Source organism: Sphaerodactylus townsendi, linkage group LG01 (assembly GCF_021028975.2).
Source record: "Sphaerodactylus townsendi isolate TG3544 linkage group LG01, MPM_Stown_v2.3, whole genome shotgun sequence".
Lineage (NCBI taxonomy): Eukaryota > Metazoa > Chordata > Lepidosauria > Squamata > Sphaerodactylidae > Sphaerodactylus > Sphaerodactylus townsendi.
In genome coordinates, this window is record NC_059425.1 from 26759751 (window position 1) to 26776578 (window position 16828).

At 54.6% G+C, this 16828-nt stretch overlaps 1 protein-coding gene across 1 annotated transcript in view; it reads left to right on the top strand.

Moving 5' to 3' along the window:
- The window catches only part of SPTBN2 (spectrin beta, non-erythrocytic 2), a 115024-nt gene that overhangs the window by 56515 nt on the left and 41681 nt on the right, over window positions 1-16828 (top strand). Inside the window, exons 5-12 of the mRNA XM_048504517.1 lie at window positions 1617-1790; window positions 2686-2777; window positions 3331-3411; window positions 4455-4570; window positions 6609-6721; window positions 7782-7969; window positions 8144-8261; window positions 11060-11218. Of these exons, the coding sequence (XP_048360474.1) occupies window positions 1617-1790; window positions 2686-2777; window positions 3331-3411; window positions 4455-4570; window positions 6609-6721; window positions 7782-7969; window positions 8144-8261; window positions 11060-11218 (1041 nt within the window). The remainder of the gene's footprint in view (window positions 1-1616; window positions 1791-2685; window positions 2778-3330; window positions 3412-4454; window positions 4571-6608; window positions 6722-7781; window positions 7970-8143; window positions 8262-11059; window positions 11219-16828) is intronic.

Consider the following 16828-nt stretch of genomic DNA (forward strand, 5'->3'; position numbering starts at 1 on the left):
GGATGTCGAACATGCAGCCAGGGGCTGCATCTGGCCCCTTGAGAAGGTTTATCAGGCCTGTGATCCCAGACCAGGCACTCTACCCACCTCCTGCTCCCAATCTGGCCTGGTGAGCCCACTGTGGGTTGGCCAGTCCAGGGACCCACTCATCCCCACTCCTGATACGTCCTGGTGAGCCACCCCTTCAGTGCTGATCTGGGTGGTGAGCATACTGTGGGCTCACCAGCTGAGGCAGTCCCCTCTCCAGTGCTGACATCTCCCCCAGGGCTCACCGGCCAAGTTAGTAGCCCCTGCCCCCATGTCAATCTGGGTTTGCATACCTGCCTGCGGACTCACCAGCTGAGGCAGTCACGGTCCCCCCACCCAGTGCCAACCACCTCCTCGTTACTGATCTGGCCTGGCAAGGCTGCTATGACTACCTGTGGTCGAGGTAGTCATCCTCCCAGGACCAGTCTGGGCTGGCAAGCATAATGCAGACTCACCAGCTGAGACAGCCACTAGCACAGTGCCAGTGCTGATCTGGGGTGGACAGCCTACTTCTGACTTACCAGCTGAGGCAGCCACCCCCTGCCCCAGTGTTGACCACCTCCCCCCGTTCTGTTCTGGGCTGGCGAGGCTGCTGGGGCCTCGCCAGCCAAGGCAGCCACTCCATCCCCCAGTTCTTCTGGGAGCTCGCCAGCCAAGGCAGCAACTCCTCCCCAGGGCCCAGCCGGACCAAGTCAAATTAATGTCATACCCAGCTCATAACAAATGAGTTCGACACCCCTGACAGAGGTTGTTTTGCCATTGCCTGCCTCTGTGCAGCAGCCCTGGACTTCTCGGTGGTCTCCCATCCAAGTACTAACCAAAGCCAACCCCAGTGGCATATCTGTAGAAAATGGTGCTCGGGGCAAGAACTGATCTTGCCCCCCCTCCCTGTGTGAGCATCTGGCTGGCAAGGGGGTTTATGTGACTGCCCAGCCCTACCTTAGAAAAAGAGAGAGAAACAAACAGAAAAAGAGGGCAGGAGAGAGAGAGAGAAAAGGAGAGAGAGACAGAAAAGGAGAGAGAGAGAGAGCGCGCATGGCTGTGACAAAGTGGCAGAGCTGAGTGGGTCATTCCAAGTTTGGCTGCTTTGCTCTGGCCTGACAACAGCACTTTGTGAAAACTGCAGGCCGGCTTTATCAGGTCCTGCGGGGTTTGCAGCACCTTTTGCAAAGGTGAGCCAGCAGAGGGGCAGAGAGAAGTGGCAGAAAGTGGGAAATGCACCCCCACGTGAGCCACTGATGTGGTGCCTGGGGCCCCTGACCCCTCATGCCCCACCCCCCAAAGATCTGCCCCTGGCCAACCCTTCTAAACCTCTGAAATCTGATGTGATGAATTTCTATAGAAGTTGAGTGCTAGGGTTCCCACTTTGACTGAATGATTTTACATACCAGGTATCCTGGGAAATGCATTCTGCACATGCTGTGGAGTAGAATTGTATGATGTTGTTGTTGTTAGTCACCCTGAGCCCGGCCTGCCAGGGTTGATGGGATAGAAATCTGGAATAAAGTAAAAGTATTTCACCCAGTGCAGGCGAACATCCCGAGACTGAACCTTGGTCAAATTAAGCCCTAACTCTTCTCTTTCACTAGCCCAAACCAACCAAAGGCCGGATGCGCATCCACTGCCTGGAGAATGTAGATAAGGCCCTGCAGTTTTTAAAGGAGCAGCGTGTTCACTTGGAGAACATGGGTTCCCATGACATCGTTGACGGTAACCACCGCCTGACGCTGGGCCTCATCTGGACCATCATTCTCCGCTTCCAGGTACGATCATGCCCTGCTTCTCTCCCCTCCTCCCCTTCTTGTCTTTTGCAAACAAATCCAGATGGCCTGTAGCCCACGCTCCGGTCTACGTGCATGCAGAGAAGCAGCACAGACTGTGAGAGCACATGTAGAATTCAGAGTCGGTTTTCGTTTTTAAAAGAAAAAGAGCAAGTTCCCGGACGCTGCTCCTGTAAAAGTGTGCCTGAAAATGGATAAATAAGATTCCTGTCCCGCGATGTTAAAACGAAACAGGAAGCCAGTGATCCTTAAATACGTCACAAAAAATTTATTCCAGCATAAGCTTTGTGAATCTGGATTTATTTCATTAGATGCTTTTGAGGCAGCAAAATAAAGCATCGGTGGCATCTTAAAAGCTAACAAAATTTATTCCCGCGTAAACCTTCATGAGTCTGAGCTCAGTTTATCAGATGTATTGGAGTTTTTATGCGTCTGATGAAGTGAACTTTGGTTCATGGAAGTTTATGCCAGAATAAATTTTGCTTTCTTTTAAGCGCCGCTGGACTCCTGTTTTATGGTACTGCTGCAGACTACTACGGCTGCTTATCTGGAATTATCACCATCATGCTGTTGCCTGTCCCTTACTAAGAAGGCCAAATTATGCAAAGCAGGAGAGTTGATGCAAATGAGCATGAGTTGTGCAGGTCTTAATATTCAGCTCTTATCAGCAGAGACTTTATTCGTTTGTTTTTTAGAATCTTTACACCCACCTTGTGGCTCGTGGCTAACAATTCCAGAAATTAAAAATGTACAAATTACAATAAAATGTTATTTAACCTCGTGCCAAGAAAATCTGGGCTGCTTGTGGGATTCTAGCGATCTGTTTTGGAGGACCTGCCGTCCTCCCTATATTCAGCTGTACTCTCCTCCCCCATAGATCCAGGACATCAGCGTGGAGACAGAGGATAACAAAGAGAAGAAATCGGCCAAGGATGCCTTGCTGCTTTGGTGTCAGATGAAAACAGCTGGGTAAGGGAACCCTGGGAGGAATGTGACCTTGTGGTTTAACGGGCAGGGTGTGATGGCCTTGGAGCCCAATCCCCACTCAAGTTCTTTTTATCCTGCTCTTCACACTGCTAGAAACTGAAAAGAAAGAAAAGGAAACTAGGAGTGGTTCTCCACATGTGCTCAAAAGCTTAGGCCAGGGGTGTCCAACTCTGGCGCCACAGATGTTCATGGACTATGATTCCCATCAGTCCCTGCCAGTATGGCCAATGGCTGATGGGAATTGTAGTCCATGAACATCTGGAGGGCTAGAGTTGGACACCTCTGGCTCAGGCATTTTCAGGGAGCTCTGTAGAACTTTGGTGTGTAGGCTGTCTCTTTAAAAGAGATTGCGACTATGCCTTTTTGTGGGTTAACATCTCAATGTATAAAATGTGGGTTAATATTGAACTTGACGGGGTTAATTTTATTTTTAATTGCTGTTACCTGAGATGAGCCTTTGTGACATGGCAGCTTAAAAATCTGGAATGTGTAAAACAAATAAGCAAAGGGCATCTTGTCTGGTTCTGTGTTACAGATATCCAAATGTGAATGTCCACAACTTCACCACCAGTTGGAGGGACGGACTGGCTTTCAATGCGATCGTCCACAAACACAGGTTAGTCCAGGAGGGGAGTCAGTAAAAAGGAAGTTACAACTTGTTGAGGGGAGCAGACTTCAGATGAAGGAAACACCCAGTTGAAAACCCTCTTAGCAGTGAGAAAGTTGGATCTGGTTGACTGATTTCTAAACAGGGGCTGAATTTGTATCTGAGTAAAGGCTACAGGGCTTGCAAAGGGTTCTTTAACCCTTTCCTGCCCAGTATGAACAGCAAGAGAGGCTGGGGCAGATGCCTTTTTCTAACGCTTCTAGCCACTTGCTGCCATTTTAGTTTACTCCTCCCACTGTCTTTATGCAAGCTTTTCCTCTATTTTGTCTCTGAAACACATGCATATCCCTCCCTTGTCTTTCTCATGTAAGCTTTTCTGGGGGGTGGATCAGCACCTAGCACTCTTTTGACACTTTTTTTTTCTTTTGAGGTGAGGGAATGAAAACACGATAGGTCATCAAGTAAAATAGTGGCGACAAAAGACAAGACAGGCCAAAGAGTACATTTCACGCAGTAGTGCACAACTGACCTGCGGAATTTGTTTCTGCAGAAAGATGTGATGAGTTTTAGTCAGAGGTGTACCGAGATAAAATGGCGCCTGGGGGCAACACCTGTTCCCCCGCCCTCTGTGCCCCACCCCGTGCCCCATTTACCTCCTCTGGGTTGGCAGGTACCCAGTTCAGCTGCTCCTTCAGGTCATGTGGGGGGCGTGATTTTGCGCCCCCCATGTGACCTAATGGGTGGTGCCTGGGGTCAATTGAACCCCTTGTCCCTCTGGCAGATATGGCCCTGATTTTAGTACCTTGTGAAAAGGTTTAGACTGATTCCATGATATCTGCAAATAGAGCCTCCATGTTCAGAGGCAGGCTAGGATTGCACATTAACAGACCTTCAGAACAAACAAGAGGGGGATGCTCTGCTTGTGAGCTTCCAGGCTGCTCTGGTTGGCCGCTTTCAGGGGCAGACTACCAGGCTAGATGCCTCTTTAATTTGATTAAGGAGGGTAATTCTTACATCCTTCTCTTTTTTTTTCTACTTACTGCCCTCTTTAGGCCAGACCTAATAGACATTGACACCTTGAAGAAATGCAACGCTCACTATAACCTCCAGAATGCCTTCAACATTGCCGAAAAGGAGCTGGGTCTGACCAAGCTCTTGGATCCTGAAGGTGGGTTCAACTGTGTGAGTCTAACAGACTGCTTGTGACAGGGGTCTTATCAAAATAACATCTGCATGGCAACGTAAGGTGTCCCTTTGGTTGAATTTTAGCAATATACAATAACAATACAATACAATACAAAGCCCTTTATTAGGCATATTTGTGCTACATAAAATTACAACAAGAAAAGGTATAATGTATGCTGTTAATTCCCTCTTAGCAACATGTCCTGCAACAAGTAGTGAGCTGTTTCCCCTAAAAATCAGAGGATCATTACTATTAAATAGTTTTACCATGCAAACTTTGAGAGATGCTTTACCCATGATTGATGATAATAGAGCTTCCCTCTGTGAATTATATTTTGGACAGCAGCATACAATATGCTCCAATGTTTCCTGCAGTAGGACAATGTGGGCATATTCTGTCCGATAGGAGGAGCTTCTCAATCCAACCTTGTAAAAGGGCAGGGGAGAAGACATTGCATCTGGTTTAGCAATATACAAATCACTAGATTATAGTATTTTGAACTTCCCCTCGAGCTTTCACAGCTGCAGGGCTCTGGCTTCTTAGTTAAATGGAAAATTAGAAGTTTGTTTTACTTATTCCAGGTCCAGTGTGTAGTCCTTGCTTCCCCAGCCAGCAATCACTCAGTCTTGTAGTTAAAAACTCTTATTTAAAAATAATCCCAACTAAATGAGAGAGAAGAAGAACTTATGAACATTAAAGAAACACAAATCACACTGACATATGTTAAAGCTATTCTGGATAATGAGAACACATGACATTTCTATTTTGTCCGCTTTAAGAATGAATCCAAAGTCTAAGTCTCTTGCTCAGGAATATGTAAGAAAGGCTGACTGTAGATCTGACAGATTTGCACGTCACAAGGTGCGGAGTGTTTATATGGAGCGTTTGGGTAAAAACAAAGTTTCCATCTGAGTTGTCTATTTCATGATGTCTATTTCTACCTCCGAATGTACTGGTAATAGTTTTAAGTGAAACTGTGAATGCTGCTCCATGCATCATTGTTAGTGTTCTGTTTTCCTAGGATTTATGCAGGCAGAGCAAAAGATGTTCATGATCAGGGCTGTTCGAAGCTTGCCATAGAAACTTCTCAGGGACATGAAGAGTGCATTTGAACAATGGGAATGAAAAATTCCTGATTGGGAGTTGTTATAGGAAGTCATAAATAGATTCAACGAGCCATTACTAATTCAAGCTAACTAATTCTAACTAATAAGGCGAAGCCTGTAAATGTGTATGTGTGTGTGTGTATTTTTTCCCACATACCATGCATGACTTACATTATATTCTATGACATCAGAAAGAACAGCCTCCCTTTCCTTGTAGAAAAGGCGGAGGGGACGGGACGGGACATACATTATAAGTCAAAGTCCTTTTCCAAATGAACAGAAGACAATCACAACAATGAACCTGTGGGGATTGTTTGACACAGAGTGTGGCAAAGCTTGTCTTGAAATCAGATACCCATCTAACCAAGCAAGAGTAACTTTCCATCCCTTTCTCTTACAGACTTTTCGCCTTTCCTAAGAACTTAAGCATCTGATCAGAGATTAATTTTATTGCATTTTTAATTGCCTAATGGTACAGTCCAGTATTATCATATTAATTATTGAATATATTACATTTTTAACATTTGGTAATTTGCATTGAGTCTCAGTGAGGAAGGCAGGTAATAAATGAAGTCAATTAATCCAGATTCACACAGCAGCCAACCAGTTGCCCTCAAAGCCCAGTGAACAAGCCATAGATGCCAAGCGGTAGATGCCAAGACCCTGCCAAGATGCCAAGATATTACCTCTTAGCACTTCAATTTGTAAGTTGACTGGCTTTGGCATGGAAGTTCTCTTTGGCCATTATTAGTTGATGGACTTAACCTCCATGAAAATCCTCCTCCCTTCTAAAGCCATCTCTCTGTGTGGCCGTGGATACATCCACTGGCACAGAATTCCACAACAGTTACTCGTTGAGGGAAGAAATACTTCCTTTTGTCCTCTGATGCTCATAATCTGATGCTTCTTCCTAGATGTGAACGTGGACCAGCCTGATGAGAAGTCCATCATTACTTACGTGGCTACATACTACCACTACTTCTCCAAGATGAAAGCCCTTGCCGTAGAAGGAAAACGGATTGGGAAGGTATCACAAGGGCTGCAGGAGAACCAAGGATGTGCGGGGGCGGGGGGGAGGGAGAAGAGTACTAGGGTCCCCCCCTGGCCACTGGTATATGTGTGGGGGGTGTTTTTTTTGCCAGTTCCAGCATGAGAAATTCCTGGAGATTTGGAGATGGGGCTTGAGGAGAACAGAGACAGTGGGGTACAATGCCATACAATCCCCCCCTCCAAAATATCCTCCTTCTCCAGGGAAATTGACCTCTGTAATCTGGAGATGAGCTGTAATTTGGGGAGATCCTCAGGCTCCAACTAGAGGCTGGTATCCCTAAAGAAGACAGTAGTGCTGTATGAGAGAGGCAGAAATCCGGCCTAGATTTTAAAAAATCCTGGACATGTTATGGTGAAGAGAGGAAGCAGGTTGAAGAGATAATATATCTTACTGGGAAAATTGGTTGTTTAAAAGTGTGCAGTTGTAGGTTCTGTAAGCTTTTCTTTAATGAATATTTAGGGCCTAGATCAGTGGCATCGTGTTGTAGAGGTTAAGAGCTGTGAACTCCAATCTGGAGAACCAGGTTTGATTCCTCACTTCGCCACAGACTCTTATCTGGTGAACTAGATTGGTTTCGCCCCTCCTACATTCCTGCTGGGTGACCTTGGGCCAGTCATATTCCTTCAGGACTCTCTCAGCCCCACCAACCTCACAAGGTGTCTGTTGTAGGGAGAGGAAGGGAAAGGAGTTTGTAAGCCACCTTGAGTCTCCTTACAGGAGGAAAGGCAGGGTATAAATCCAAACTACTCCTACTCCTCTTCTATTACATGCCTTGTTTTGCCTTCCCTTGTTTTTTTCGTCAACTCTCCCTGATCAATAGATTTTAAGGTATCTCCAATCACAGCAACTTCTTTGGGCCTTCTCTCCTGTGTTTTTGTCCTTGCTGATGCTGTCCAAAACCCCGCTGTGCCATCCAGAGTTGGGCAGCTCAAAAGTACTCAGGTGTAAGGGGTTTGTGTGTGTGTCTAAAAACATCTCAACCAGCAATTCTTTCCCCGGGATCCTAAACATTGAATGACCCAGGCTTCTGCTGCAGGTGCTAGACTACGCTATTGAGGCAGACAAGCTGATAGAGAAGTATGAGACGCTGGCCTCCGACCTGCTGCAGTGGATTGAGCAGACAATCCTGACGCTGAATGACAGGAAGCTGGCCAATTGCTTGAGCGGAGTGCAGAATCAGTTGCAGGCCTTTAACACCTACCGTACAGTTGAGAAGCCCCCCAAGTAAGTCTGCCCTTCCTGGCTGTCGTTTGCGGGCAGTCTGCTGTCTGTCTTCTTAGAAGTAAGGGATTCCTGGATGTGGGTGGGGAACGGTGACTGGGCTCATGTCTCGAAATCCTTGACTGACTGCCCTTTGTCCTCTCCCTCATACCTGCCTTGCCACCTTCCAACTCCCAGGTTCACCGAGAAGGGAAATCTGGAAGTTTTGCTTTTCACCATCCAGAGTAAGATGAGAGCCAACAACCAGAAGGTTTACATGCCGCGTGAGGGGAGGCTCATCTCTGACATTAACAAGGTAAGACAGCAGCATGTGTCCCAACATTCCATTGAGCAAAGTTCAGGGTCTTCCTCCTAGGGCTATTTTAATGCAAGGGCATGGGGAGCAGTTTCCCGGGGGCCCCACAAGCATGTTGTGATTTGCTGTCAGTCAATACCATACTATCCTAAGCTATGCATAGTTGCTATTGGAAAATGCATATTTAGCATGTGTTTTACTAAAGATAATAAACACCATTAATGTTAATTTTTATCATAACAAGTGGACATTGGCATTCGCCTCTGATTTAGTATCTGCAACCACACGTGCATGTATGCGTACGTATCTCGGGGGCCTATAATGCTGTTAAGACGGACCTGCTTCCTCCAGCCTTAAGGCATCTTTCTCCATCATAAGTGGCTGTTTCTCCAATGGAACAACCACTGAAGCTGGAGGGATGGCTCCTGAAGCAATAGGAACTTCCTCTGGCCTAAGGGTGGACACATGGCGTAGTGGTTAAGTGCTTGCACTGCCACTCACACAGTCAGGAGTTCGAGCCCCCTGTGGGTCAGATACCCTGGCAGCTGGCTCATGGTCAACTCAGCCATCCATCCATCCATTCCTTGGTCAGTAAATGAGAACCTGGCACATAGCTAGGGGGCAAAGAATAGCCGGGGAAAGCAATGGCAAAGTACCCCACAACAACGGCTTGTCTATAAAATCCAGTGACGTAGGTATAGATTTTTTATGGGGGCAGGTTGGGGGCAAGGCCATGCCCCCACCCGCCCCTGGGGGCATGGCCACACCTCCCCAAGCCCCGCCCCTGCCTCTGTGCTTATAAAAGCAGCTCTCCGAGGCCAGAGATGGCAGACTCCCCTGCCCTGCCCTGCCTGCCCTGCCCCGCCCCCCTCCCCCACTGGCTGGGCTCCCAGCTGGTAGCTGGCAGTCCCTTGCCCCTCCCCTCCAGGCAGAGGGGTAGCCAGGGAAAATGGAGCCTGGTGCAAAATCTGAGGTTTGCGCCCCCCCCTTCCATGGGTGACTGCTGTGATGCTGAAATCCACCCCCAAACAGCATCACTTTCAATGGTGTTTAACTTAGGGACCCCAGATTCTCCTTTTAAATCCATCTTAAAGGAAGAATCTGGGGTCCCCAGTTAAAACAACATTGAAAGTGATGCTGTTTTGGGGTGGATTATCCCCCACCTTGAAACAGCATCACTTTCAAGGTTTAATCTGGGGACCTCAGATTCTTCCTTTAAATCCATGCCGAAGGGGTTGCATTCAAAAGGAGAATCTGGGGAAATCTGAGGGGTCAATTTTCCTGCTGTCAGGGGTGCAATTGTTAAGCTAGCAGCACCAAACTTTCAGGGTATCTTTAGGAGACTTTCCTGATGATACCACCCAGGTGTGGTGAAGTTTGGTCCAGGGGGTTCAAAGTTATGGACCTTCAAAGGTGTAACCCCCATCTTCTATTAGCTCCTACTGGAAACAATGGGGGATGGGGCACCCCTTTTGGGAGTCCATAACTTTGGACCCCCTGAGCCAACCTTCACCAAACCTGGGTGGTGTCAGCAGGAGATTCTACTATTAGCTCCCATTGGAAACAATGGGGGATGGGGGCACCCCCTTTGGAGGTCCATAACTTTGGACCCCCTGAACCAAACTTCACCAAGCTTGGCTGGTATCACCAGGAGTGTCACCTGACGATAATTTTGGTGCTGCTAGCCTTAAAAATGCACCCCCTGCAGGCCAAAAACTGAAAAAACACTTTAAAATACAAAAAAACCACAAATGGGGGGGCGGAGCTTCGGACATGCAATGGCGGGGGGGTTGAACCCGAGAACCCCCCTTACCTACATCCTTGATAAAATCACTGCTTGCAGTGGTACCCCAGGGTCGAACACGACTGAAGGGGAAACTTTACTTTACTTTACTTTACTTTACTTTGCAGAGGCTGCACTGGGGAAATGGGCTATCCGGGCAACACTCTACATTTCTCGGGCTTCAAGGCCCCGCTTACCTTAGCTGGCAGAGGAGGGCAGGCTGGCAGAGGAGGTCCCAGGCAGTATGGAGGGGTCAGACCTGGTGGGGCCAGGCTGAGGGGCACCTGGCAGGCCCATGGCAGGCTCCCAGTGGGCCGGGAGCCTGCCACGGCCCCCTCAGGTGCCCCCCACGTGATCTAATGGGTGGCTCCCGGGGTCAATTGACCCCCCACCCCATGTCCCCCTGGCAGAAACACCACTTCTACTTTGTTACCTGTGTTTGTGACTGTGGAGCATGGAAGCGTGTCCTCTGCAGAGCAAAGGGAGCTTTTGTACAAGCAAAGCAAGGAATTGCCTGGTGTGACCCTCGGGAACATCAAATTAACGGGTTGCAGGGGATCTTGCACAGGTGTTTTTTAATATAGCCACTTTGATTTTAATTGCAAGCTAAAGCAGGATAGAAACTTCCTAGATTAAAAAAACACCTTAAATTGGTGCTTAAGTATTGTATCTAAGACCAATCAATATTTGTAGGTTACAAGTACAATCTGTCTGCTAACAGTAATTAACGATCGATTTGGGCAGTTTCCTGGAATAATTTAGTTCAACCCAACGTCAGCCCAAATATTCATTTCCAAAAGCCAAGAATGAGCTGTATAATAATAGGCAGCCTGTGCTTTTGATCATATACATATACAGAGTGTTTTCCACCACAAACCTTTCACTATTAAAAGCTATCATGCATATGTCAGCATATAGCTTCCAAGCAAGCTTGAACATCCCTGAGAACCTCTCCTTTTAGAACCTCAAGCGCTGGATTTTCTTCAGAAAATGGTTGATTCCCTCCTATCCACAGGCCTGGGAGCGTCTGGAGAAAGCCGAGCATGAGCGAGAGCTGGCCTTGCGCAACGAACTGATTCGGCAGGAGAAGTTGGAGCAGCTGGCAGCACGATTTGACCGGAAAGCAGCCATGCGCGAGACCTGGCTGAGCGAGAACCAGCGCCTAGTCTCCCAGGTCAGTTAGTAACTAGACCTTGCGCCCTGTGGTGCGATGGCAGAGTCCCCCAGATTACCCAGGAGAACTTGCATCAGAATATGAACAAGAGACACTCTGGGTGTTGTATGGGACTGAGTGGAAATGATTCTTAATTAACCACCTGGGAATGACACGTTCCATTGCAGTTTGACTAAGCAACCCCAGGCCAAAGCTACAGGTAAGATAGTGGCCTTCTTCCCCTTTTCCCAGTCTAGGAAAAAGAGACTAGGATACATACACCTTGGAGGGTTTGCTACAGATCTTATAGAATCATAAAGTTGGAAGAGACCACAAGGGCCATCAAGTCCAACCTCCTGCCATGCAGGAACACACAATCAAAGCACTCCTGACATATGTTCATCCAGCCTCTGTTTAAAAACCTCCAAAGAAGGAGACTCCACCACTCTCCGAGTCAGTGAATTCCACTGTCGAACAGCCCTGACGGTCAGAAAATTCTTCCTAATGTTTTGGTGGAATCTCTTTTCCTGCACCTTAAATCCATTACTCCGTGTCCTAGTCTCTGAGGCAGCAGAAAACAAGCTTTCCCCCTTTTCGACATGGCATCCCTTCAAATATTTAAACATAGCTATCATGTCCTTCCTTAATCTTCGCTTCTCCAGACTAAACATCCCCAGCTCCCTAAGCCTCTCTTTGTAGGGCATGGATTTCAGACCTTTTACCATTTTGGTTGATTCTGAAGGAGAATATCTTGTCCCTTAAAGACAGTAGGAAAAGAGGAAGACTCAAGATCATGATCAAAGCCTTTAATGATAGGATGTTTGGGAGGTCATTGATTCATAGGGTCACCATAAGTTGAAAATGCCTTGACAGCACATAACACATATACAACAAATACATTTGCCAAGTGACGTTGTTTACCATCATGCCACAAAAAGCTTCAGCTGCCCATTTCCACACAGCCTCTATTAATTGGAGAGGGGGAGAGACAGCATCGTATCAGGGTTAAGATGTCAGATTCGGAGCTGTAGAACCCAGGTTCGAATCCTAATGCCATAGAAGCTTGTCGGATGATCTTGGGCTAGTCACACACTCTCAGCCCGGACCCTGACTAGTATTTGGCTGGGAGACTTCCAAGGAATACCAGGAGTGTGATGCTGAGGCAGGCAATGGCAAACCACCTTCAAAAGCCTCTTGCCTTGAAACCCTATAGGGTCGCCATAAGTCAGATATGACTTGATGTCAAGAACAGGACATTTTTTTCCAAGCCTGCAACACCCTGACATCAGCAGTGCATTTCTGCTGAACTGAACACCTTGTTTTGGAAGGGACGAAAGCACCAAAGGCAGATGGTGTATGGGAGGGCACAGATGACATTTTGTCCTTTTCTGGGAGGAGGAGGGACAGGTATTACTCTTTACCCCTCTCCCTGCTTCCTCCCAGTTCAAACATTCCATTGCTGCTGTTTTCATGCATGCAAGTTTACACCTGGCAGGCCAAAATTAATTGTGAGTTGCAACCGTAGACGGCCGTGTAAAGCTTGGTGGCAAAGTGTACGATTTTCCCTTTAATGACGAATAATCTGTGACATCCTCCCCCACCCCAGGATGTCGCCTGAGCTGCACTAGCATTCTAGGGACAAACAAGAATTTAAGACACCCTTTAATGATGGTGGAACATTTCATGTCTCCACTGATAAAGGCAGATTCACCCTTTATTAAAGGTGGAATGCTACCAGATTGCAAAAACCTTGCCACTCCTTCGTGTCTGTTTCTGGAGGGAGACGAGCCCATCCTGCTGACACACGTTTCCTTGATAATATGCTAAGTATTGTGTATTTTTTCAAAGTGCTCCTTCTGACATTCCTGATACTAGGAGGGAAAAACACACACACATGCAGGAAGGCCGCGGCATAATTGCATTGTAATTAGCCATAATCATAGCATTCATTTAACTTATGCTAAGTGTCAAAGTGCTTGATATACATTAGCCAAGACCTAGCTATGCATTATACATACATGCCCTGGGAAATTACATTTGGCGAAGAAGAGAAGTGATGGGAGCGCTTAATATTTTCTCTGCCTGCTATTGCCCCACTCCAAATTGTCTCCTGAAATTAATTTTTCTCCCCCTCCCCTCCCCCCCGAGGCTTTAAATTCATCCCCCCTCCCAGAAACACATTGAAAACCCATCAAGAAGGGGAAACTGGGGAAATTTTGCTGAGTGAGGAAAGGATAAATGCCCCTCTTCTATCATTTCTCTATCCCTGATCAGTGTGGTGTAGAAGTAGCCTAAAACGACCCAGGTTCACATCCTGACTCTGCCCTGAAGTGTAGTGGAACTAGTCGCTTTCTTCCAGCTGAGCCTTTCTGACATGGTTAAGAGCAGGTGCATTCTAATCTGGAGGAACCGGGTTTAATTCCCCGCTCTGCCACTTGAGCTGTGGAGGCTTATCTGGGGAATTCAGATTAGCTTGTGCACTCCCACATACGCCAGCTGGGTGACCTTGGGCTAGTCACAGCTTTTCGGAGCTCTCTTAGCCCCACCCACCTCACAGGGTGTTTGTTGTGAGTGGGGAAGGGCGAGGAGATTGTAAGCCCCTTTGAGTCTCCTACAGGAGAGAAAGGGGGGATATAAATCCAAACTCTTCTTCATCTTCTGATACGAAGAGTTAATACCAAAACACGGTATCATATGTGCTGCCCAAAACTGCTTAGGCTAGAGGAAAGTGCAGACAGGAAGTGGATTTGTGGTTCCATCGAAAGTGGCTTTTCCTTATCTAAATTATCTCGTGAGCTTTGGTCATGTACATTTTACATCCAGTGTGCAATATGTTGTCTCAGCCCTTCCCATTAGCAGTCCTACAGGAGACCCTACTCTTAAGGTTCTCATGATGCAGATGGAGCGGCTGAGAAAGGAGTTGAAACTGGAACTGACAGTGGTGGGGGGGGGGGGGGGTGGGGGGGGGGGGGGGTGGGGGGGGGGGGGGGTGGGGGGGGGGGGGGGTGGGGGGGGGGGGGGGTGGGGGGGGGGGGGGGTGGGGGGGGGGGGGGGTGGGGGGGGGGGGGGGTGGGGGGGGGGGGGGGTGGGGGGGGGGGGGGGTGGGGGGGGGGGGGGGTGGGGGGGGGGGGGGGTGGGGGGGGGGGGGGGTGGGGGGGGGGGGGGGTGGGGGGGGGGGGGGGTGGGGGGGGGGGGGGGTGGGGGGGGGGGGGGGTGGGGGGGGGGGGGGGTGGGGGGGGGGGGGGGTGGGGGGGGGGGGGGGTGGGGGGGGGGGGGGGTGGGGGGGGGGGGGGGTGGGGGGGGGGGGGGGTGGGGGGGGGGGGGGGTGGGGGGGGGGGGGGGTGGGGGGGGGGGGGGGTGGGGGGGGGGGGGGGTGGGGGGGGGGGGGGGTGGGGGGGGGGGGGGGTGGGGGGGGGGGGGGGTGGGGGGGGGGGGGGGTGGGGGGGGGGGGGGGTGGGGGGGGGGGGGGGTGGGGGGGGGGGGGGGTGGGGGGGGGGGGGGGTGGGGGGGGGGGGGGGTGGGGGGGGGGGGGGGTGGGGGGGGGGGGGGGTGGGGGGGGGGGGGGGTGGGGGGGGGGGGGGGTGGGGGGGGGGGGGGGTGGGGGGGGGGGGGGGTGGGGGGGGGGGGGGGTGGGGGGGGGGGGGGGTGGGGGGGGGGGGGGGTGGGGGGGGGGGGGGGTGGGGGGGGGGGGGGGTGGGGGGGGGGGGGGGTGGGGGGGGGGGGGGGTGGGGGGGGGGGGGGGTGGGGGGGGGGGGGGGTGGGGGGGGGGGGGGGTGGGGGGGGGGGGGGGTGGGGGGGGGGGGGGGTGGGGGGGGGGGGGGGTGGGGGGGGGGGGGGGTGGGGGGGGGGGGGGGTGGGGGGGGGGGGGGGTGGGGGGGGGGGGGGGTGGGGGGGGGGGGGGGTGGGGGGGGGGGGGGGTGGGGGGGGGGGGGGGTGGGGGGGGGGGGGGGTGGGGGGGGGGGGGGGTGGGGGGGGGGGGGGGTGGGGGGGGGGGGGGGTGGGGGGGGGGGGGGGTGGGGGGGGGGGGGGGTGGGGGGGGGGGGGGGTGGGGGGGGGGGGGGGTGGGGGGGGGGGGGGGTGGGGGGGGGGGGGGGTGGGGGGGGGGGGGGGTGGGGGGGGGGGGGGGTGGGGGGGGGGGGGGGTGGGGGGGGGGGGGGGTGGGGGGGGGGGGGGGTGGGGGGGGGGGGGGGTGGGGGGGGGGGGGGGTGGGGGGGGGGGGGGGTGGGGGGGGGGGGGGGTGGGGGGGGGGGGGGGTGGGGGGGGGGGGGGGTGGGGGGGGGGGGGGGTGGGGGGGGGGGGGGGTGGGGGGGGGGGGGGGTGGGGGGGGGGGGGGGTGGGGGGGGGGGGGGGTGGGGGGGGGGGGGGGTGGGGGGGGGGGGGGGTGGGGGGGGGGGGGGGTGGGGGGGGGGGGGGGTGGGGGGGGGGGGGGGTGGGGGGGGGGGGGGGTGGGGGGGGGGGGGGGTGGGGGGGGGGGGGGGTGGGGGGGGGGGGGGGTGGGGGGGGGGGGGGGTGGGGGGGGGGGGGGGTGGGGGGGGGGGGGGGTGGGGGGGGGGGGGGGTGGGGGGGGGGGGGGGTGGGGGGGGGGGGGGGTGGGGGGGGGGGGGGGTGGGGGGGGGGGGGGGTGGGGGGGGGGGGGGGTGGGGGGGGGGGGGGGTGGGGGGGGGGGGGGGTGGGGGGGGGGGGGGGTGGGGGGGGGGGGGGGTGGGGGGGGGGGGGGGTGGGGGGGGGGGGGGGTGGGGGGGGGGGGGGGTGGGGGGGGGGGGGGGTGGGGGGGGGGGGGGGTGGGGGGGGGGGGGGGTGGGGGGGGGGGGGGGTGGGGGGGGGGGGGGGTGGGGGGGGGGGGGGGTGGGGGGGGGGGGGGGTGGGGGGGGGGGGGGGTGGGGGGGGGGGGGGGTGGGGGGGGGGGGGGGTGGGGGGGGGGGGGGGTGGGGGGGGGGGGGGGTGGGGGGGGGGGGGGGTGGGGGGGGGGGGGGGTGGGGGGGGGGGGGGGTGGGGGGGGGGGGGGGTGGGGGGGGGGGGGGGTGGGGGGGGGGGGGGGTGGGGGGGGGGGGGGGTGGGGGGGGGGGGGGGTGGGGGGGGGGGGGGGTGGGGGGGGGGGGGGGTGGGGGGGGGGGGGGGTGGGGGGGGGGGGGGGTGGGGGGGGGGGGGGGTGGGGGGGGGGGGGGGTGGGGGGGGGGGGGGGTGGGGGGGGGGGGGGGTGGGGGGGGGGGGGGGTGGGGGGGGGGGGGGGTGGGGGGGGGGGGGGGTGGGGGGGGGGGGGGGTGGGGGGGGGGGGGGGTGGGGGGGGGGGGGGGTGGGGGGGGGGGGGGGTGGGGGGGGGGGGGGGTGGGGGGGGGGGGGGGTGGGGGGGGGGGGGGGTGGGGGGGGGGGGGGGTGGGGGGGGGGGGGGGTGGGGGGGGGGGGGGGTGGGGGGGGGGGGGGGTGGGGGGGGGGGGGGGTGGGGGGGGGGGGGGGTGGGGGGGGGGGGGGGTGGGGGGGGGGGGGGGTGGGGGGGGGGGGGGGTGGGGGGGGGGGGGGGTGGGGGGGGGGGGGGGTGGGGGGGGGGGGGGGTGGGGGGGGGGGGGGGTGGGGGGGGGGGGGGGTGGGGGGGGGGGGGGGTGGGGGGGGGGGGGGGTGGGGGGGGGGGGGGGT